Genomic DNA, 23,742 nt, shown 5'->3' with positions numbered 1-23,742 from the left:
GTGCTATATAATCACTGTTTTCTTTTTCCTATTGTTTCCTTCTGAGCTGGCTTCATAAACGTTTGCAACTGCAGTTATACTTGCAAATATCTGTATAAGACCATAAACCTGAATGACTTTGGGTCCTCTGCTGCCCATGCAAACAAAATCTTCCTAGCATCTCCTGACCGGTGATACTGGTGATCTGTCACCTGATGCTGCAGTTCTTGGGTCTATGCTCTGTAGTCATAAAGTCTGTAATTTTAAAGCTTATCATAAACATAGAGATTAGGGATAATGCCCAATTTCTGCATTTTACCCACCAAGCATTTGTGTCGTGCCTTTAAGTAGACCATGTATCTGCCTCTCATTTTACTCTTTTAGAAAAAAGATACAGTAATTATAGCATGGGGATAACTCATGAGACCTGCCCAGGAACTTCACTAAGGGATAAAATGGGATGACTGACAAAAGTCTTTAGCTCAATAAAGTAGGTGAAGTGAATTTTTTATCCTTAGTGAGCAGACTTTATTGACTCCATCTCAGAGCATCACAAAGGAAAGGAAGGAGGTAGGGACTTGGTTTTGTCACTCAAAATTTTGGTGCTGGTTGAAAACCTGAACATTTATACAGGCAGTAATGCATGCTGCTCCTTCCGTAAAGGACTAGCGGTAGTTTCATATCCACTGCAGGCTGAAAAAGTCTGAAAAAAAAAAAAATGTTAAATTCTGAGTTCCAATGAAATCCAATAAAACTTAAGGTCATGAGTCATTATCTATCCTTAAATTACAGTGTCTCCTGGAAGGTAGGCATCATCATATGCGTTTAAAGATCTATTTCTTCAGGAGGATGAGACACTCAGTAATTAAGCATTCCCATTACCTGAAATTAATTAATTAAAGTCTTTAATATTTTCACACATGTGATAGTTCTGCTGTTAGACTGGCACTTTCATTATCCAAAGTCATAGAGACCTACTCCTACCTCCTCTTTTGCCATCTCAGCTTGGAGTCAGTCCTGCAAGATGCTGCTGAGGACTCAGGATATGAGTCTGTAAAGCACTTAAGACAATGATTAGTTCAAGACAACAGAGACCACAGTTAAGCCCACGGATCTGTTCATAGGTATTTTAAGAAAGTTGCATCTAGGAATTTGATCAGTGTATTCTGTGTTTTGAATCGTCAGGCTTGTCGCTTTTAGTAATCCTTGGGAAAAGAATTATTAAATCCCAATTTATGGGTGTTATCGTTATATTACAAGTCACGTCCATTTCTAAGAACTTCCTGAAATTTTGAAATCCTCAAGAGTATTAAAAAATTTTTGCATATTCCAGACTAGTTGTGGGATACTTTTTTTCCTGAAGAACAAGGCTAATGGAAGAAAAGGTACTAACGTAAAGCTATTTGAATCTCTTCTTGCCTTATCCACTCCCACAGCTGCTCTTCATTCTGTACAAGCCCTTTCCATCCAAATGAATTACATATGATAATTTTGGGTGTTATAATAAACAGATAGGCACCATAATAATGTATTTCAGTTAGGAAGAGGTACTTGGAAGAAATTGGTTTTGCTATACATATGATGTGAAGCAATCAATAGTGCTTTAGTCTGACAAGCACTGTCAATATCCATTGTCACAGTTCAGAAAGTCATTAATGGATAGTTCTTCAGAAACCAATGCTTTCAACGTTAGAAGTGTTCAGATATACTGTACCTGGCAGGAATTAATCATAGGTAAACCCTTGGGATTATGTATAAATGTTTTATAAATTAAGAGTGAAATAAAAGTCATTGGAAGGAGTGTAAGATCACTTTATAGGGAGTTACAAAATCTTGCCAATAATATATGGGGCTGTCTAGAACACATTAAAACATTTTACTTTCTGAATCATTCAGGCTTGGCCCAGAACATCACTCCCAGGAAAAACGGTCTGCTAGAAATATAATGTCTAGGTACATGACTTGTGTTTTAGTTTCTCTACTAGATTGACAAAAGTCGTCACATAAAAAATTTTCATCCTTGCCCTGAAAAGGTTAGAGCCTTGCCTAGTTCTTTTAGTTGTGACCATACCAAAACCCTGGAGAAAGGCTTTTGTAACTTCACCTTGCAAATATGTTAGCCACTGCTTAATCTTGCTTAAGTTATAATATGATTACTCTCATTGCATCATATATACAATTTAGTGCATTAAATTATAGCAAGAAATTCTTCATCTGTACATCTCAAAACTTCCACTGACTCTGATGCTACTATTTCTACAGAACTGTGTGATTTAGAGGTAATGCATTAATTCTTTCCTTCCACCCATCTTCTTGTGTAAAAGCTCTTGTACAAACTTCATTTTGTGGTTTTGCATGATGCTCCTGTTACTTATATGTTATTAGGAATATTAAGGCTGGACTTGTGGCATTGAATAAGTAATCAAAGTACTTATATAGATGCCCAAAACCAGACAGGTCAGCTTTTTCTTGGTGTAATTTTTTTGCAGAGAATTTAGTCTATAGTTATCCTTCCTAATTCAGCTGATGTTATCCAACATTAAGGGCCAAAGATGTGTTCTTTCTTTTATGCCTAATGATGTGTTTATACTGTTTGCTTTTTGAAGTCAATCTGCTATTGCGCTTCTCTAAAGTGATAAGCTGATGTGATTTATTATAGCTTAATTCTAGAGAAATTTGTATGATGAAAAGGTCTTGCTATCTTTTTCATTTGTCCATTCATATCTTTCCCACCTGTGGAATAAATAGAGACCTAATAAAGTGACCAAACTCATCAGAAATGCTTTTCTAGATCTGAGAGCCCACCTTTATTTCCAGCCAAACGTGAGTCATCCAGTACTCAAATGCTGGTTTTGCTGTTGGGTTGAAGTGTCTTTGCACCTACTTACACTAGCAGGAGAAATGTAGCATAATATTGACCTCTGTTGGGTTCCCCTCTACATGTACTGTAAAAAGAGTAAGCATACGTTTCCTTTTGCTGTCTCAGAAGCTCTTAGTGCAATATAAGAAATACTTAATTGAAGAGTCTGTGCAAAGGGAGGGGAATTATCCTTCTGTTCTGTGTTGGTTTTGAAGCATTTATGTGGATATGCCAGTGTGAGGAGCTTCAGAAATTGAGGATACAAGTTTATTCAGTGCAATGAATCAAATGGCACACCTCTGCAGTTTATGCCAGGGAACATACAGTGGAACAAGCAGTAGATTTTATTTCCTATTATTTTATACTTAGGTCCTTAAGTATCCTATTTTACTTCTGTATGGAACTGCTTTCCACTTTTTTATATTGTTTGATGTTTGCCAGCTCTCTTTCATGGAGGATTCTTCTAGCCAAATCCAGAACCTGAAATTTAAAAAGGAAGGCACTCCAAAAAATATTTATTGTGGTTTTTGAGTTTTATAACTACTTTTTTTTTTCTCTCTTGGAAGTAACATTTGGTCCTCTTTGTATTTCCAAATATAATAGCAAAGTCATTTTAATGTGGGGATATCGCGAGAAGAATGGTTTGGCAAGAGAAGGAATATTTCTAAATGAGATCCCAACAAGAATGTTTCTGGCTAAGCTCGGTTTTGGAACATGCTATCTAAACCCTTGAATTTCTGGGAGGCTTGGAGTTTCCCTCTGGTGACTCACACATGTTTAATAGAATAAAATAAGAAATTCATCAAAATTAGCTTTGCTGCTCTTTTTAACTATGTGTTATACAGTTCAACATAGGCCATACAAAAGTATCCATGACAATAATTATTCCTACCTCTAGATGTAGTTTTAACACCATAATTGCTGTTCCAGCTATGAAATGTCCAGCTGGGTTAATGTATCTTTCTAAACAGAGGGACCTTTACTCTGTTGTCAAGTCCTAGATCCCCTATCCTACCATTCACAGTATGACCGCTTTCACTTCAGTTAGAATATCTTAACGAATCTGGTGTACGCTTAGAGCTAAACATGTACTTCAAGCAGGCATAAAACGCTTCAGGGTCGCGCAGAATGGGAAATGTGGCAGGCATCTTAAGGGACTTGAGAGGTGTTTTCACCCCTGCATCATTTGCACTGGGGAAGCTTCACTGTAAGTCAGGAAAAAGCAAACCTAAATATGAATCGCTAGGGACAGAATGACCCTGAGCAACAAGAGAGTCCCCAAACTAAATACAATTCACTTCACTGTTTCAAAGTACCATTAAGATGCAGAATTAGAAACATCCATTTGTTGTTCTTTTTATAGCATAGCCAAGTGACTTGGAATTTTAGCTTGTCCCTGCCAAGGATTGCTCAATTTTGAACAAAAAGTCCTCCACTATAATGTTAAAAAAGCACCAACCATCAATTGAATGCTAATCTTTATATTCTATGATACATCATTCCAAGAATGCTACCATTAAAAAAATGTGAATTCTATTTTTCATAAGTGATGGATTATTGTACCAAGCTGTGTATTTTCCAGTAAAGTGTCCTTTTATTTGTCCTGTGTGATTACTAGTTTGTGGAAGTATGTGTGGGGTCATTTTAGTGCTGTGGGAAAATGGAGCACTCTTCTGTTAAAATCAGTAGTGAAATCAGAAGCAAACTATGCTCTGATCATCACAGGCATGTGTTTAAATATTGCTTTCCTTAATTGGCTATGTTCTATTTACTTAAAATGAACAATTTGGCAAGTTTTTCTCCCTTGACAACAGCAACGCGTAAACCATTTTATAAGTTTGGCTGTTAAAATCAGATTTGTAATGTAAACCACAATATTCCAGGGTTGTTACTGTTGCTCAACCGGTTATTTTAGCTTGCCATTGTTTTATAATTGTGCACCTTTAAATATTCTGGTTCTGTTTATAATTTATGCAAAACTCCTTGCTACAAAATAGCCCAACAATATTGATCATAATTTTCTATTTGCTCTCGCTCTTCCCTTGGGTCATCTGTGTGAAGATCAGTGCATTATAGGAGAGATTCAATCTGGAGGGGGAGATTAGAGTGCATCTCTGTAACCACGGGGGGCAATATCCGGGGCAAGATTTAGAAATTAGGGACGATGGACCAACTCCTGCAAGTTCAGCTTGTGGAGAATACTGTATTTTTGTGGATTTATTTATTAATTTATGTGTTTTCAAGAGAAGATGGAACGCTATTCTTTCCTCAAAAAGCAGAAGCCACCCTTCTCGCAGCTGGAGGTCCTTGCCAGGGAAGGCTGTACTGCTCTGGCTGCCTCATTTTCCTGCTCAGCATTTTGGGGAATGGGCAGGGTGAGAGAGCCCAGGACACAAGATAAGGGTTATTCAAGGGTGGTGAGGCTGAGGTGATTTGTTACAAAACTTTAAAAATCTGCTTGCCGAGGGATACCTTTCAAGAAGGTCTTCCCATGGCATCAGCGCTGCTTCTGGAGCATCCAGCCTTGAGTGCTGAGTTTCTCCTTCCTCGTAATACTGCCTATTTTGATAGCTATGATGGTGCCCTGCAAGCACCTCAGCAGAGAAAAAGTTAAATTTATGCCTTTGAAACTTCCTCCAGGGGATTTTCTGCAGCTGGGTTCTATGTCTTTTTGACACAGAGCAGGAATAAATTGAGCTCAAAATGTTTCTCAGTTTGGTAAATGCCTAAATATAATAAAATATAATGATTAGGACAGGAATACTTTTCTTTCCATAAATTAATACATCTTGCACACATTTCATGGCATATAGCCATGTTTTCTATAACTGCATTAAATATATATATAACGCTTAATCCATCTTGGCAAGACAATTCAGTCCTTCACTAGTGGTGTAACCATCCGTCCTTCCTCATAGCAAGTAGTATATAGCTAATAGTGCATAGCACACTTCGAGTCCAGAGTTTTACTTGAAAAATCATCCATGTGAAACTTGTGGGATTTGTGAACATTTCATGAGTAAACTGGTCACCATCCAAATACTTATGGGCAATAAATAATACAACTCTCTGAATAACCAGCAGAGTGAACTCATCAAGTTTATTCACAAAAGTATTAATCAGAAGTTTTGTAGTATCCAACCAGCTACACCGCTGACCTACCGCATGAATTTACTAGGATGGCTATGGCCAGTATTTTCTAAGGATATTTGGGCAAACTACTATTAGTTTAAAAATACCATTTCACTGAAGCTTTTTCTTTTGGTTTCCTTTAGTTTTCAGACTGAACTACAGTGCCTCTGACACAAATGACAGAAGCCGAGTTAAAAGCAGATTAAAGAAGTTCATCTCCCGAAGACCTTCCTTGAAAACATTGCAAGAAAAGGGACTTATTAAAGGTGTGTTTGGTCTTACATATTTTTTGGAGTAAAAAGTAAAAATTCACAAATTAATTTTTCATTCTCAGTTAAATGAATAAGTGCATTGGACAAACAATTCTTAGATATGGTTTTGTTGCTGTATCGCATAAAACTTACACTGCTGAACTGCAAAGAAAACATCAATGTATGGTTACATCTATCTCTGTGCTGTCTGACTGCTGCTTCAATTTCTCTGCTTCGGTGTGCACGTGGTAGAAGCTCCTCCATTTAACACAGGCACTCACCATGCACATTGCAAATCGACATGCTGCACAACGCCATTTCTTTTTAAGAAAAGAATATTGATATAGTTTTATATTTCACAATCCAAAATAGGAACTTCAGATGCTGTGCTAATTTGTTTTCTAGGGTAGGCTGGAATAGTTTCTGCTGTCTTCCCTCATTATTTTTCTAACTTGCCAACAAAATACATTTTTAACAATTTAAAATGCATGCCAGTGTATAATAAAAGCTTTGAATCTGTGACTTTTTCCTACTCCAATTTCTTGCTAAGTTGGTCAGCCATCACTTTCACATATCCTCAAAAAGTTGTTCCTTTGATAAAACGTTTTTGTTAGTTTATCCAAGAAGTAAGCGTTTTGCTAAGAAACTGGTAGTTAACTTGAAGGCAGTAGCATTCTGACCACTAATAATCAAGCAAAGCCATGTTTTTAAATATTGTCTGGAATAATGCTTTAAAAATTTACTCACTCCCAAATTATTATGTGTGAAACCCACAACTGCACATGCAAATTGACTAGAAAGAGGCATTTTGCCAGCAATCCCCGTCAATCTCTGGCGTGTGAGTTTTCCAGTGGTGTGTCAAAAATGGCAAGGGGTGTTGCTAGTGTGTACTAAACTTGTCTGTCCTGAGCCAAGAGATTGACCCCAGCCAGCAAAAGCTAAAGCAGCCACAAGAGTTAAACACCAGCTGGGCCCACGTCTGAAGAGAAGAAGATTTTTTGAATTAAGTCCTTATGTTTTAGGTACATTCAGATACGTTCCGTTGCTTAATGTAAGGAAGTCTTCATTATATAAAGTCATCGCGTGCCTTAGTGAGGAGCTTCTGCTTCTAACTGCCACAGACACTTTAAAAAAATGTCATTTATACCCAAATATATGTGGGTGAGGTGTGCACACACTCGCACACACCAAACTTTCAGGATCTGTCCTTAAACACTCGTAGTATCTGATTTCGGTACAGTGGAGGGTGTTACCTCTTTGAAGTGCCCTGTGGGTTGAGGGTGGGATTTGAATGCATCATATTAGTTTGTTTCAGTTATTACAGTAATAGAGTAGTAATTTATAGTCTTTTAATTTCTGGATTTAAGGGTTGGGGTTTTTTTTTTTAGTTTAATAAAGTGTGGCTGATGAATCTCCTGCGGTGTTACATAGGGATCAGATGTGATCCCTGCTAACAAATCCAGATTCATTAGCATAACTCAAATCCATCCTCTAATATATCTCTCTAGGAAAGACAGATGCATTTGGGTTTGGCTACAGTTGCATTAAGCTCTTGATTCATAAAAATAGCTTGGTTCTACCTGGGATACTCTTCCATGGATAACGAAGCAGCATGATTTGTGATTCAGAATTGGTACCCGGCATGGTTTTATTACCAAACTAATGTTACCATGAAGAAAACATGTTAGTTATCTACCATGAAGTTTCATTAGGATTAGGTTTTGGCCATGCAAATGAGGCAGGATTCGTTAGCACGGCTTAATTCCAATCTAGGGTAAGTCTATGTGAAATGCTTATTTGATAAGGTTCCTTCATTGTCTTCACCAGAGTTTATCCCTTAATCTGTTAAAATGTTATGAAAATGCAGTTGCACTGCTTATACAGAGACCACTTTTAAATGTTAATTTTTAGGCTCACATTAGAATATTTTTAAATCACAAAATGCAACCATCCAGATTAAAAGTGAAAAGCCTGCCAAATTTTGTATTATAGGATGCATCTATTTATTTTTCTAAAGGTGACTTAAATGGTTGCAGAAACCTCTCAAAACTATTTATTTGCTCGTTTCTTAAGGGAAAAAAATGTTAACCAATTTTTACAAGAAAAAATTCCGCCAGCTCTGAGAACATGCATACTAACTTTTCTCCCATAGGGAAATACTTCTGTCAGAATTGTAAATCCCTTAAAATAGGGGCTCGTAATAAAAGTGTGTCTAAAGCCTTGCAGGACATCTCGGTACTGAATTTCTGACAAAGAGCTGTTCTGTGTGCTGGTGAAGAATTGATATAAATATCTGTGAAGCGTGTGGTGTTAATTACTCCAATGCAGTGGCACTGTAGGTGCTGTGAAAACCTTCACTTTTCATCAAGTGCTATTCATATTTGCCAGGGGCACTATAAAGCTCTCAAATCTATATTGATTTTTTACATTGTATGTCACATTGGAACCAAAACTCCAATAAATTTAACACGTGAATTATAGTAATGAGTAAATACATTTTAAGGTGGTAAGTTCACTTAAACACAGTTCTGTGCTCTGTTAGTCACTGATGTGTACACACTTGGCCAGAAGACTCAACACATTTCTCTGCATTAACCAAATTTGGGAATACAGGCTTCAAAATTAAATAGCAGTTTGATCTCCTGGGGTACTTTGTTCTGCCAACACTGTTATCAGAAAATCTAGAAATTATGTGATTGTCATTTAACTCTTAACAAAACTTTGTTTATGTAGGACGTAGCAAATATCGATGTAGTAAATAAAGTAGATATAGTTAACAAATGAGAACTAGGAGGATAATAATCAGACAAGGGAATGGATCAGACCAAAGTGTAAATGTTAGTCGCATGTTGATCTGAAAATGAAGACGCGCCAATGCTTTACGTGACAAAAAGTTATTTTTGTCATCAGTCCCGTTTGCTTTCTAGTCCTTTGTGTGAAAGCAGCCAGAAAGGGAACTGCACGTTGGCTCCATTCATTGCGATGCGCTGGTTGCTGGGGTGTTTCATGCTCCGGCGAGAGCTCTAATGAAGATCGTCAGTCCTTCTCGTTCCATCTCACTCCTGCTTACACAAAATATCTTTGGTCTAGAAGCATCTTGAGTAGTTTCTGAGACGATATGTAATACAGTATTTTTGTGTAATATATATGCGTCTATATGCACACTTGTGTTCATATACATCCACACATGCACGCAAGCCTAGAAATAGTAAATGAGGCATGTTCCATGTCTGCCGTTTTAACAGTGCTGTTCTGAGAAGAACTGTGTTCAAATTTATATGCTAGGGCAGGGGTCCTCAGTTCCTCGGGACTGAAATATTCTCAGAATTTACAGAATCTGCACTAATATGCTAGAAAAATAATATATAAATCTTCTCTTTTAAAACTACTTTATAGTCTATAATTGAACTTTGATCTTTATGTTTGAGCTTTGTCATGATTTAATATTACCCAAAATGAATTGCCAACCTTCAACTTGATATTGGCCTGCTAACTTCCTGATTTCTGAGCCTTTCTAGTCCACACACACACAAAAAAAAAAAAAACCCACAAAAAAACCCCCACCACCCAACTTCTGTGAAACTGTGATTTCAAAGCTATGATGGTTGTATTGGTAATAGACTATCACAAAATACACTTTCAGTAAATGGTAAAAAAGCATGAGTAACAACAACATAAATGACACTGTGGGAAATGAGGAAAATGCAGCTATGCAGCTGGCAAGAAATTAATCTAGGTTTTTTGGGAGTGGATTTTTTTTTTCCCAAAAGCTAGACACTGAAGGAACTTCACTGAATTTATTTCGTAAGTTAAGTTAAGGCAAAAACCAATACAGCATAAAAATTGGAATGGTTACAACTGTTTCAAGATGAAAATAAAAGCCACTCAATTGCTAGTGAAAGGAACTAGCTGTGATTTGGCTTGATAGCCTATAGAACAGGGCTCAGCATATGTTGGCGGTTGTGCAGATAGCAGTGCAGAGATCATCAACCATTTTATTTCCAGACAAGGGAAAAGTCTTTATTGTCTCATATGTCTCAATGGACCTTGGAGCAGTTCAATGTAATGAGTGTAACACTCATGAGAAGTCCAAAAGAGTAGATTAAGATCTACCTTTGGTGTGTTCTGTAATTTTGGGTTATGCAGGAATTTAGCAAGTGATCTGGTGCCTGTAATAACTTACGGAAAGTAAGGAAATGTTCCCTTTGACTTGCAGGGACAATGGGTCACAAGGGTGTTTCTTTTTTTCTTTGACCACTACATGGACTTTTGGAAGAACGTTTCCCAAATCTGTGGATGGTCAAACACTGGACAAAGTGATTTTTTTTTTTTTTTTCCTTAGACATGATGGTCAGAAATAATTCAGATAATTTTAAAATATCTCATTTTTGGAGACCTGTTTTGAGGAGTACAGTAGATTCACTCTCTTTGAATTCAAATGAGCTATTGTCCCCAATAAAACACCATAATTTCTTAAAAGAGACCAGTGTCTGTAGTACTCCCTATTTTCCCTTTTTCTGAGAATGTGAAACAAATCTGGCAGCTCATATGCCACTTAATAGTAACTGTTCACAAATGTAATTTTTTTTTAAATTGATGACCACCACAGATCAACGATATATAGTAAATCTTCAAGTTAAAAGGACTGGCAAGATTCCCAGCCAGCATAAATCAAGGGAGCTCCATTGACAACCTCGCTGACTTCAGTCAGCTGAGGACCTGGTCTACTTATTGTAAAAGCGTTGTAGCATTACTTGGAGCCCCAGTCTGGGATCAGCATCATTTTAATGTCTGACTTAATATGTCTGACTCTACAGATTGAGCAGCTAGAAGAAGTCACCTTTCAGAATATGGCTCCTTCCAACCACATCCCTTCCCCCTCCAAAAAATTCACCACTGTGGTGCTTACTGTTCTGTCCCTCTTTCTGCACAGTCCTCTCTTATTTTGCCTTTTCATTCTCTTTCCCCCTTCTTCCTCCCAACATTCAAACAGAAACAAAGAAAGGAAAAGCAACTTCGATGTTGATACAAAGCTAGCAGTTCAACTGCTAGTCTAGCAGTTCAAATGTAGAAGAATTAACTCTGCTCCTGGAAGGCACCGGTTACATAGACATAATTCACATTTTAAAAAACTTGGGGATTACACCATTATACCTTCTGTTCTTGTGTCAAAATTTGAGCTTCTTCCTGAGAAATGGGAATATTAGCCATGCCTTTGCCTGTTTTTTTAATAAAAAACACTGAAGTATGAGCTCCTTCCAAGTGTGGCCACATCTCATCTGTGTACACCAAAAACAGTTAAACAATGACATTCTTGGTGAGGATGTGGCTTTAGTGATTTTGTTTTAATTGTTTCTTTTCCAGAAGTATTGTCTCCCATAGACTAGATTTCTGCAGCTCAGAATTAGTGGCTTTGCCGCAGCCTGCGAGAGCTACTCAAAAAGTGTAGCTCTGTCAGGCTCAGGGAAAACTTGAAGCTCACCAGAACGAGCAATTCATTGCAGCTGTAATCATCATTTTATATTATACAACTTGCAAATGTCCATTCCCTCCTCTTCTGGTGTCTCATTTTATATCCATGTGCAAAGCTGTCACACACCCCACGATCGCAAACAGAAAGTTTAATGCACAGATATCAGGGACGTGTAATGTAAACCATACCGCCAAACATATTATGAATATATTGCTCTTCTTAAAAATGCTTGTTGGTTTTTCATACTACAGTATTGACTAACTGTCTGCGTTTGATGTATGGTTTACCAGCCTGATGTAGACTTATGGTTAGAGCTTAACTTGTTAGTTCTGCTTTTGCAGCCAATTCAGAATAACTACAGATGCCCCAAGATATTAAAATTGACTGCTCAAATGGACTCAGTGTGGGAGTTTCATTGGTTTTAAATTGATAACAGCTGAAAGAGTGAATGATTAAAGCTGTATATGGGCATAGTATGCAGCTCCTTTGTACAAGCTCTTGTGAACAGAATCCACTGTATGGGAATTGCCTTTGTTCTAATAAAAGATATTTCTGAACAATTGTTAGTTTAAATTTTTAAATGATGAAACAAGAGCATTTCAGGAGCCTATAGAGGAAATAATTCCTGAGAAACTGGAATAACTCTGAGATGATAAAGTGGATTTCTATTCAGAGGGGAGCATTTAAAGTTAAGTAGCATTCCATAAGGTGGTAATTGTGTCTATTTCCCAGGCATTTGAGTTAAATAAGCTGGATAGGAAACATAAACTGTCATAAGAGGAGGTTGGGAGTGTTGTGTACATCTTTTTTTTTTCAAGGCATAAAAAAATGAAGTTTTGAAAGGCCTTATCACAAATAAATCACAGAAAGTCTTTTTTGCTTCTTTTATCCCTTTGGGAACAGTTCTTATTTTTTGAAAAAAAAAAAAAAAAAAAAAGTTCTGGATAGTTTCCCTTTAAACTAGTTTTAAAATATATATGCACACCTATAAAATAATAGGAAAATAATATTTTAATCTTAGTTACACATAAATCTAGTTTACAAAAGTTAGTACTTTGTCATTCTTATAATTCCTTGTTTTCAAAATACTGCACAAACAAATTTCAACTGAGTTTTCCTCAACTATCCCCATGACCTGAAAGAGTATAAATATGGCAGTGTAACTGCTGCCATTCCCATGTTTATGTACAGAAACAGATCCAGCAAAAAATCAATTGACTAGAGAGAGTCATGGAGTTTGCGGTTCAGGAGTACCCAGAATTCAGAGTATTTGAATGACTCATGAGATCATGTACTTATAAATACTCATGAATTTCTAGAAGGGGGGGGGGGGGGATAAATCCAAAGCTCTTGTGTGTCATTGCTTTGCCATAGTCTCTCTTGATGCCCAGCAGCTATTGATGCTGATTTGCTGCCCCTTCCATTCAAGACAAAAATCCTGAGTGCCTATTTTCTGAAGAAGAGGTGTTTTAAAGCTTAACTGCAGGATACAGGATGTGACTATATCCATATATCGAGAGGTACATAAAATGAGGTTAAACATTTTGCTGGAGAAGATAAAGAATCTGCACCCAGAAAAGAAGTAATGGACTGGGTGAGAATTGTGTAACAGTTTCCAGGTTTTTTTTAAATTTTCTCCTAGAAATACCAAGTATTCTGCATTCATACCGGGGATTGAAAGAGTAACTGCAAGATAATCCGGGAAGCTGGCTATAAAGTGGTTATAACAGAGGAGAGAAGCTGCAGAACACCCATGCATTAATTTTGTTTCAGTTCTTCATGTACTGCTATCTAAACACAGTGCAGTTCTCTGCCTGTTTTGTTCTGAAATTGTTTACAAGTGTCTTTGTCCACCAAATAAGATACATTTTTACTTCTTTTTAACATAATTTACATTGGACACCATTCCATATTATGCAAAGAATTTGACAGGTCTTTGCTAAAATTTTAAAAAACAATTAAGATGTCAAAAGAGGAAGTGCTAGTACATTTTAATCATAAATCTCTGTATATATAATTACCACTGAAGGCAGCTATAAATGTTTTATGAAGAAAATGTAACCAGACTGTGCTTTGTCAGAAACATAACCCCAAAACATGTAACAGACTGTTCGCTAATGCTTAACGCCACACATGCACACAACCTTCTTCAGTGTAGTTCTGTGAACCCAGTCCTCCATCCCTTCTGCAGCCGAAACTCCGACTAACTGAAATTCAGGCTTTGATGTACTCTACCAGAATGCAGATCACATGCATCGGGAGGTGCTGGAATAAACTTCCCTGATACATACTAAGAAGTCCAAACCATTCTATGCACGCCACCTTGTTCCCCTGATTGTTCCCTACTCTGGGGTATTAGGAAAGAAAAGGCAATCGAGTTGCTCTTGAAATCTAAGCTTAGTAAGAAATAGTGGTGATTAACGGTAGGAAAGCGGAGCTCCTTGCAAAGCAGAAAATAAGCAAATGGGGTTTTGCCTGTTAGTAGAAAAAGGTGCGCTGCTTGGCAGAAGAAGGACTCAGATTGATTATGGTGGAGGATGGTGGGACTGGCTATGGAGGAAATATCCAGTGCCATGGGAGCTGTAGAGCACAGCAGGAGCTCCTGCTGTTCTGCAAGCGAGCGTGCTTATTGGGTTTGCTCTGCAGAGCTCGAGCTTGTGTTAGCACCCCTCAGCTACCTATACAAAAATTTTCAAAGCCTCTATGCCAAGTTCCAAAATGTAGTACTCTGTTGGAATGCTATATGGAGACTGTCTCTTCGGATAAATGATGACAGTACACTCCTATTGTTTGAGCATTTAACTGGCTCCTATTGAGTAGTTTCTTTCATCTGTTTGATTCATTTTGGTTCTAGCTGACATCATCACCATTACTGATTGCTCTTTTCATAATTTCTCAAAGATATGGAGTGGAAATGAGGTGGAGGATGCTAATTAGTAATCTGAGGAGTTTAACCTGCTTAGACAAATATGCTTTAAGATCAACATTCAAAGTTACTGAAAACTTTGAAATCATAAAATCTTAAAGGTAGCATTATCTGCTTAAATGAATATTCATCAAAGAAACAGCACAAATCACAAATTAAACTTGGTGTAAGATGCAATACTCATCAAAAGACATCTAGTGCATTCTATTTTTTAAACAGGTAATTTGATGACAAAAAAACCCCCTTTTGTAAGGATGAGATGAAATTGTACTAAGTCCTACTGATGCAAAGTAACAAAGCCCTTGCATCCCTACGGTACTCCATGGCAAGAGAGAAACTCCGTATGCGCAGAAGAGAGGTTGGCCAACAGCATGACTTTCAAGGTTGGACCAACAGTTAATATCATGCAGAATTTTGGATTCAACAAGATATGTAGCTGTATCTCTAGAACGGCCTTCGCTTTTTCATGGCAGGTCCAAGCAAACTCCAGAGACCGCAGCCTCCAAGCCTTAGAAAGGTCAAGGTCTAAATGGCAATTGAAACTGGAGCCCAGGGGAAGTATCAAGTGCCACGGGCAGCAGGTATTGAGAGATCTGCTTCTGTGGCAGATGCTAACAGCCACTAGGACTCAGAAAGGATTTCTTTCCAACTTTGTCAGTCCATCTTCGATAGCTGAGTTTTTAATTAATATGAAAGCTCAGAAGAGCGAAAAATCCCACTACTAATAATACGCTTTAATGTGTTTTCCTCTTTTTTTCCAAATGTAGATCAAATTTTTGGCTCCCATTTGCACTTGGTTTGTGAACACGAGAAATCTACAGTCCCCCAGTTTGTAAGACTGTGTATAAAAGCCGTTGAAAAAAGAGGTGAGTACCTTAATATTTAACACCACTTTTTTTCTCTACTAGTAACCAAAATTTTCACCTTGTAACTCTCTTTGAATTGCCAGGGTAGGCAGGCAGGTCAATTTATAATATAGTTATGAACTGAACTATATCACATTCTGCATCTTCTTTTTCTTTATATGATAAGACACTAATAGAACCCATTCATGCTGATTATTCCTTATATTTTGTTTGACATGCTGTTGGTTTAGTCTTTCTCTGGGTAAACAAACACTAAACATCAATAAAATGTCAGTAACTTTCATTCTGAAGTCTTTGGTGAGTGTAATGCCAATACTTTTTCTTAAGTCCTGAGTTGTATTCAACCAAAATAAATATTATTCTGGTGTGACCAGATTTTTTTTAATGCGTGCAGGTGTCTAACTTTTACAGTTATTTTAAAAAGCCATAATATTGTAAGAATATTGGAATGAGTATTCATCCTCATTAAAAGTTTTGATTAAGTTAATAAGAAGAATTTTCGTGGTATAAAAAGATATGCTTAACACCGTTGCCTGCCTTCCTTTCTTCAGAGTGTATCTTCTCTCATTGAAGGTCATTTTCTTTGGAAGGTACATGCGGTAGATGCAGAATCTTAAAATGTATTGTATAAAAATGTGAGGCTTCATCACCATCTGTTACAAGTTTACAACTTGTTCCAGGGATCTGGGGAAACATATATCTTGCAAAAGATAGAAAATTTATTTTCAGAATAAGGCTGGGTGAACCCATTGTCACTGCCATACACTGGAGTCTCAGAACAAGAGAACCAATGAAAAATAAAAAGATACTTAGACCGTTAACCACAAAGGAAAAAGCTATTTTAATTCCATCATTTTTACCTGGTTTTATAGTGAAAGGTGCAATAAAACTACCCTGGAGTTTCAAACTCTGGGAAATTCATGCTTTAATTATACAGCAAAGAGAGCACTGGGATATTATTACTCCCAGAATGATTGGCAGGAAGTCGGGGAGTAACAAACTGGAGATCGTTCGGTAGGGGGAGATAGTAGCATTGGGTTTTTGGAGGAAGGCCGGAGGCTGGATAAAGAAAGAGAGAAAGAAAGGGGAGAAATGTGTGAAGCGACTATTAATAGTGGAGGAATTATGAGCAGAAATTCAGAACATGAAAAGGAAAAGGCAGAGATTAGATTATAAAAATGCCACGCCATGCAGAACATGTCTAATTGACTGTTCGGTTACAATCTTAGCACAGGTTCTTCAAAAGATGCACTAGATATTTCATAGATGTTTTGTGGTATCTGACCACTCCTCCAGGAGAAGTGAGGCCAGAGGTCTCTGCACTGCTGAACTGTAATAGAAAAATCCAAGAAATCTAATTAGATGTTTATCGTCTGTGTGATTATCAGAGAAATGTTCACGGAAGAAAATGAAAATACCGCTGCTTCTTCAGAGGAGTTCGTCCTTTGGAGTATTGCATTAGTGTTCTCGTGTTTCCTTCGAACTTGCTCTGACTTAGAGAAGTTTACCCCTTTTAGTAAGTCTAGTACGTAAATAAAAGCTAATCATATGGCATGAGATAAAAATTTCATTTTATCACTGTATTTATGAGTTTATATTTGATATACAGTTTTTTCTATTATTATTTTCTTGGATTAAGATGCTTGCATTTACTCACATTCTATTTACTCAAAGTGTTGTTTTTACTAAGTTCTGGCATAAACTATCTCAGGACAGCAGTAATTTATGTGAAGCTAAGTCCAATGTTTATGCAAGCTTCTGATGACATTTTATACCGGGGTTGGTATTAGGAAGCAGTATGTGGAGGTGCCAAGTCTCCCGGCATGGCTGAGACTCAACAGATCTGAAGCCCTCCTCTTAATGGCCAGATATGCCTCCAGCCAAGATACTCAACTGCAGAGTCATGGGAAATACTTATGTACCAATTATGGGAAAGGCACATTTAATGAAAACTGTATGTTTACTTTCATAGTCTTAGTAAGATGGCCTAGATACTCAGTACAGCTGGCATATTGGCTGTTGTAGAAAAGCTTTCTTTCCTATTTAGAAAATATATCGTCTACATACTGTAACTGTACCAAAAATGTTACTTGTGTCCTTCGTTGAACAAAAAGGATTGTTAGGAAAAAAGACCTTAGGAGACGAACCCTAAATGTTACTTACAAAACATTCGTACTTTGCTGAACAGTTGTGTTCTTATTTATCAGCTCACGGGCTTAATTGCTATTTAGCTACTGATTTTCTATTTGGTTTTCTCATTTTTAAAACATTATCACTGCGCACAGAAAGAAAGTCTAGCAGTGATCTGAATAAACCATATTAATTAGTGCGTTTTCCTGTGTAGATGAGGTTACATACAATAGCCAACTGTAGTAATATTCTCCCACAGATTAAAAATGTAGAGGGTGTCATTAACTGTTGGCAAGGTTTCCTGTTTAGTTACACTATTTTTAAATGAATATCTACATTGAAATCAGAGGAATTATTCTGAAAGTATTTTGCTGCATCTTAGATCAGATTTTGGTCATTTACCCCCTAGGCTACTGTTTGCTTATTCACCATTTCAGGACAGGGGTGCTTTATAAGGCCTGGTCTAAAAATTCTTACACCATAATGCATATTTATCTATCCAACAAGGATGCACTTGTTCAAGAGAGAATTCCATTTTCTCAGCTTCTTTTGCTATTTGTAGTTATTGAAACAGGACTGGGAATCAGAGGGTCCTTCTACATTTACTCAGCCATCTTGCAGAATTGGTAGTGGAGTTTAATAGAGTCAATAAAAATGTGTCCGTTCTTCTAAACTTGCAAGACAATTGTCACATTTAATTTTGCTTTTGTTTTCAAGCAAGCTGAGTTTTTTTCTTCATTCTTCCTGTATTAGTTATTCATTCATTCATAATTTTTGACTAACTTCTTGTCCTGAGTATTTAGCTGTACAGACCTGTGCCACGGAAGTCAATAGTATCTGGGCAAAGAGCGTATCTAATCCAATAGCCTAAATAGAAAAAAACCTCTCGTGTATATGATGTGACGTGGTGAGGGTGAGAGAATAATTGTCAACCATGCAGTGATCAGATTTGAAGAAATACAGTGGCTACTCAAAGATTTTAACATTTCTTTACTTTCTACTTTCTCGGGGACTTGGAGGGAAAGTTTTTTTCATGGAACTGTGTATTCCTTGTTTTGCCTGTGTAGTCTTTCACTTCGCCATCAACACCTACCTTGGATATACCTCAGGCTTTCCAGGGGCTATCTGTTGACCTTTTCCGATCTGTATTGCACACTTCTTCTTGTCCCCAGGAAGTGTCTGATAGGTAGCCCCAACCCCGAGCTGAGCGGTGCAGCAAGGGAAGCCTGGGACAATCCTCCCAGCGTACTATAGCTCTCATGCTGTGCGCCCTGCCAAGGGTGGGGCCCATTGCAAGATTTCTGGGGTTTCTAGGCCAGATATTATTTCCAGTCATTTCTTGAGTCGCCTATTTATTTTGTTATCCGTGACCCTTTAAAAGTGCTGGCTGGTTTTTTGCTTCTTTTTTTTTTTTTTTTTAAATATGAGAAAGGCATGAGTAGAACGCATTAAAAAAATAAAAATATCAGCCTGCATTGTACCTAAACAAAATGCCATCCAGTACTTCTCATAGTAATGTTTTATCGTGCGAAAACAGTCTGATGCTAAACCCTTTTCCAGGGATGATCATTTGTCTGTGTGTCTAACGACAGAGTAAATGAACACCCCAAGCAGTCAGTATCTAAACCTATCGAGGGTATCCAGTGTAGTTTAGGTTTTGTAAAGAGATACAGTACTAATGCTCCAGGGAAATATAATTTAACTTTCATCTCTCTTTTGAAACGTCCTTCATTTTCTCCCTCCATTCCCAAATCCAAGTTAGGGCTCTCAAATCAGCCTAAATGACTTGAAAAATGACACCGCAGGCAGCAAAGCTGATGATTGCAGGTACCTTTTCCATTCTACACTGGACATTGCAGACATTGTTTTCCGTTGCTTTTCTTGGAGCACAGGATGCTCTGACAAGAATGATACACAAAATTACATATTTGATTCAATGCCTAAAAGCCACCCTGGGATCCATAACCTTGCTTAAAGATTTAAGAAAGACCTTTAGTCCACTTCTGAGAAGGTTCTTAGCTTAGAAAACTTTATCTTTCAACTTTACTTCTTAGCAGCTGTTATGTTTTTTTGCTGTCGTTTGTTTGACAGGATCCAGTTATAGGTTCCGATGTCTGTTTAAAGAAACAGGGAGGTTGTTGGCTTTAAAATTCCCTTACTGCTTGTGTGTTCAACATTTTCCCAGGCTTTTCTACATAGTTTGCCAAGTAAAGGGACTGACCTTTTGTAGCAAACACTTTTTCATTTCTAAATGCTCACTTTGATTTTTGTCCCATTTTATGCTCATTCCAAACTGTTTACAACCCACTAAAAATGACTGTGAATTATATGTTTGTGTAATGGATTCCTTTTGTGGTCAGAGTGGAATGTTTACTTTGAACAATTAGTTATCTTTGGGCAGATTATAGTGACCTGAAAAAAGAATGGCTAAAATTATTATAGTACCTTAACTATTTCCTTTTGTTATCTTCTCTGTTTGTCCAATGTATTATTTACTGGGTTTCATTGCTCTGAGCCCCAGTGAACAAATCATGTTAAATAAGAGCAGTGACAGAAAATCCCTGAGCGTAGGACTCTTGGTTTGGGGGGTTTGATCTGCTGGGGTAGGAGCGGCTACGCTGGCGAGACTGCAGAAGTGACCATTACAGGCTGGGCGTGCAATTTTCAGAAGACGTGGTTTTGAAAGAAGTTTTAAGTGCTTGCTCTCTGAAAATCTGATTTCTCAAAGGTGTCCCAAGTGTGACACCCCAAAGCGCCTAAAATCGAGACTCAGTTTGGCTGCAATTTGCTTCTGAATAGTGTCATTGCAGAACTTCACACGCACAAAGTCTCATAACCCAGAATATTTGGTGTTTAAGGAAGAAAACGTCTTTATGGGCAAAGATAAAGTACCTTATGGGATGTACTAAAGAAATACAGTCATCCCGATGAAGAGAAATGAAGATAAAAATGGTATTTTAAACTACCTCACCTCCCAAATGCCATGCTGCCCTGTGACAGAAGGTTGTGTCCCTTTCATCGGTTTTATCTCTTAATCTAAAAGCTGAAGTGCAGCTAAAAGCACTTTAAAACCTATTTATTAAAAAAAAAAAAAGAAGAAGAAAAAGAAAGTGATATTTCATTACCTTCTAAATCATATACTGCTTAAAAGGTAGTCAGTATTCTGGTGGGAAGTTTACATAGAGGAGACTTCACTTATCTTACGGAGTTAAGCAAAGAGGAAATGAGTTTTAAAAATATAAAGTATTGTGAATACACTTATATAGCTAGGAAAAAAAAAATGAGTTTTTAAAACAGTTTAATGCTATCTCATTTTCCAATGGAAGAAAACACTGCAGGAGAATTGGAGAAAAAAAAAAAAAAAATCCCAAGCACCTCTTAAAGCTGACGACTGCCATGCTGGGATCACTAACTGGTATGGTGTAGCTATTAGATTATAGGCACACAGTGAGGACTGCAGAAGACATGAGGCCTGTGCAGCCACGGTATGCATTAATAGCCACTATATACAACCTCTAGCAGCTTATATCCCTATATCTATTGTAATACTCCCTATTATTAGATTTGTGTTCAGCGACTTGCTCCTCCAGGGTGTACTTAGCTTAAGCGATTTTTTATTTTATGTATTTGGTTCTCAAAAACGCCTCAGTCCCATTCCTGAGGACCTGAAGACGGCAGTCGGAAAGTACAGGGTAGTTTTTCCAGAGTACACTCACCACCATCTCTGAGTTTCCGTGAAACGCACAGTGTTCCTGGGCTACTTCCCAGCACGATTAGACCAAACCCATCAGCTGGTGGCATCAAGGATTTGTTCTGGCGAGGTTTCCTTGAGAAGAAGGGAAACCTCAGGAGACCGACCTATCCTGTGCAGTTTTATATTTCTGTCTGAGTGCAGGATTATTCTCCAACAGCACTTGGCCCCTGAATAACCACTGAAATGTATTTTATTTGTGTTCTCTCTATCGTATCTTTTAACATATTCCTATCCTCAGAGCAAGAAATTGTTCATGAATAGCAGTTTGTTTCCTACAAGTTCATTCACTGATTTTCAGTACTTATTTTCCTCTGGAAAGGTATTTTCCTAACTTTTCTCTTTTTTTCCCCCCTTCTCCCAGGCCTACGCATGCTTCCTTGCTTACTCTGATATAATTTTACATACTGTTTCCAGTGGCTTTAGAATTCAGTACCCTGAAAGTACAGAGATCATATTGCTCCACCAAATGATCTGAGCTCCCGGTTCTGCTAATTTTGTACTGTTCATTCTTTCCCACTTTGGGATAATCTATTATGCTTGGATCCAGGCACGCACTAAAAGCTAATACTTCCATGAAGAATGTGCAATTTGTACTGTTTAGCTTGTGATGAGATTCCTGAAGTCTTTTATGGTTCTATCTTGTTCCAAGGAGGCTTCTGCTCCCAACTTTTATATGCACTGAATTTAAAAAAAAAAAAAAAAAAAAAGGAAACAAAACAAACTGATAGGAAAAAAAATTACACACACACAAAAATATCCAGCAGTTCAGCAGATAAAGCCTTTTTCCAGGGAATTCTAGTGGGCTGAAGAAAACTGTTTCTGAGGGCATTGAACTATGTTTACTTTAAAGTGGCCAACAAGAATAAACTTAAACGTACAGATGAATGCAATATAAAAGAACAAGTTCTCAGAAAAGCCCTTGCGAGTTTGTGATTTAAAATGTTTTGGGCTTTTTTCTTCTTTTTTTTTTTTTCTTTTCTTTTTTTTTTCTTTTATTCTTCTTTTGAGTAGAAATGAAGAGTGGTTGAATTTAGTGCAAACATATTGGCAAGCTTTCCTCAACCATTTCTGTCTTCAGGCTCAGGCAATCCCGCTATAGCCACCTTTCTTAGAGTAAGAGCCAGTTAATAGCGTTGTGCAAGGTCCAAGTCAGAATTGGCTCTGAAGGGTATTCACTCTGGGGCCTCTGTGTCTGCTAGAAAGCCACATTCCGAGTTAGAAAAAATATCAAGAAGTGTCAACAGGAAACATCACGGAAGGGCATACAAGACAAATTAGAGAAAAGGAGACAACAGCAGGGGGAAAAAAAAAAAAAGCAAAAAAGCCTTGCAATGACAATGCACAAAAGAGAGAGTAAATACGTATTTTAAAAATTTGAAAGCAGAGACAGTAAGCTAGTTAGAAGAAGAAAAAAGCCATAAAAAAGGCAGGCATTTGAGCCAGTTGCCGTCTTTGTCATAGTTACCTGATACCTGTTTCATTGATTAATCTGTTCCAGAGAAATGTATCCATTTCCATGAAAAAAAAGGGGATTTGTATTTTAAGCCTTGCCAGTAACAACAAGCAGACACTCAGTGTGCACCAGAGTAACATTTACAATGCCTGGGCCCAATTCATGCCTTGTGTAATTTTATTGCTTTTACTGGAATTACACCAGAGATGAGTTTGGCCTTTTGCCTTTTTCTAGCATTGTATAATATATCTATTAGTGAACATGTAGAAGGAAACAGGGCATTTTGTCTTCAGAATTTTCCATAAAATCTTTTTCAATAGGCTTAATAAATAAAATAAACCACTTAACCTATGAAATAAAAAAGAATCAAACAACATTCTCTAGATATTAAAATAATGTTAATATACTTTGTAAATCAAGTACTTGACATTTGTACATGCTGAAACAAAAAGTCTAGAGAAATTTAAAGCCAGCTGACTGTCTGTGGTGCTTCCTCTGTGCCAAAGAGAAAATGAAGGTCCTGACATACCCCCTGGTCAGAGTCAGCTTTGGGAAGCTCACACATGAGGGTATCCACCTCCTAGCTGTGAAAAAGATAAAAAGATAGGAAAAAAGATAAAAAATCCTCTCTTTTCCTCCTGAATAAACCGAGAAATGTGAGGCACTATGCCCTAGTACAGTACACATGCCATCGCAGACAAGGAGCTGGCAGTATTTCCACTGCAAACCCCATTTAGTCAGACTTTACAGTTCAGCCATTAATAGAACACTTTGGGCTAACACTTGACAAAATGAGTCTTGGCCTAGAGGAGATGTTCACACACACGCGCGCACACACACACACACACAAAAAAAAATTAAGTCCATTAAGTTACTTTAATGAGAAAAAAAAAGTAGTTGTAGTTTCAGATTCTTTCA

The 23,742-nt window shown here is 37.4% G+C and overlaps 1 protein-coding gene across 2 annotated transcripts in view; it reads left to right on the top strand.

Moving 5' to 3' along the window:
- Nucleotides 1-23,742, top strand: part of ARHGAP15 (Rho GTPase activating protein 15) — a 333,198-nt gene that overhangs the window by 187,283 nt on the left and 122,173 nt on the right. For both annotated transcript variants that reach the window (XM_054830636.1, XM_054830637.1), the window contains 2 exons: nucleotides 6,115-6,237; nucleotides 15,389-15,487. In XM_054830636.1, the coding sequence (XP_054686611.1) occupies nucleotides 6,115-6,237; nucleotides 15,389-15,487 (222 nt within the window). The remainder of the gene's footprint in view (nucleotides 1-6,114; nucleotides 6,238-15,388; nucleotides 15,488-23,742) is intronic.

Source organism: Grus americana, chromosome 6 (genome assembly GCF_028858705.1).
Source record: "Grus americana isolate bGruAme1 chromosome 6, bGruAme1.mat, whole genome shotgun sequence".
Taxonomy (NCBI): Eukaryota; Metazoa; Chordata; class Aves; order Gruiformes; family Gruidae; genus Grus; species Grus americana.
Note: the sequence above shows the minus strand (reverse complement) of the source record. Positions and strands in the feature narration are given on the sequence as shown.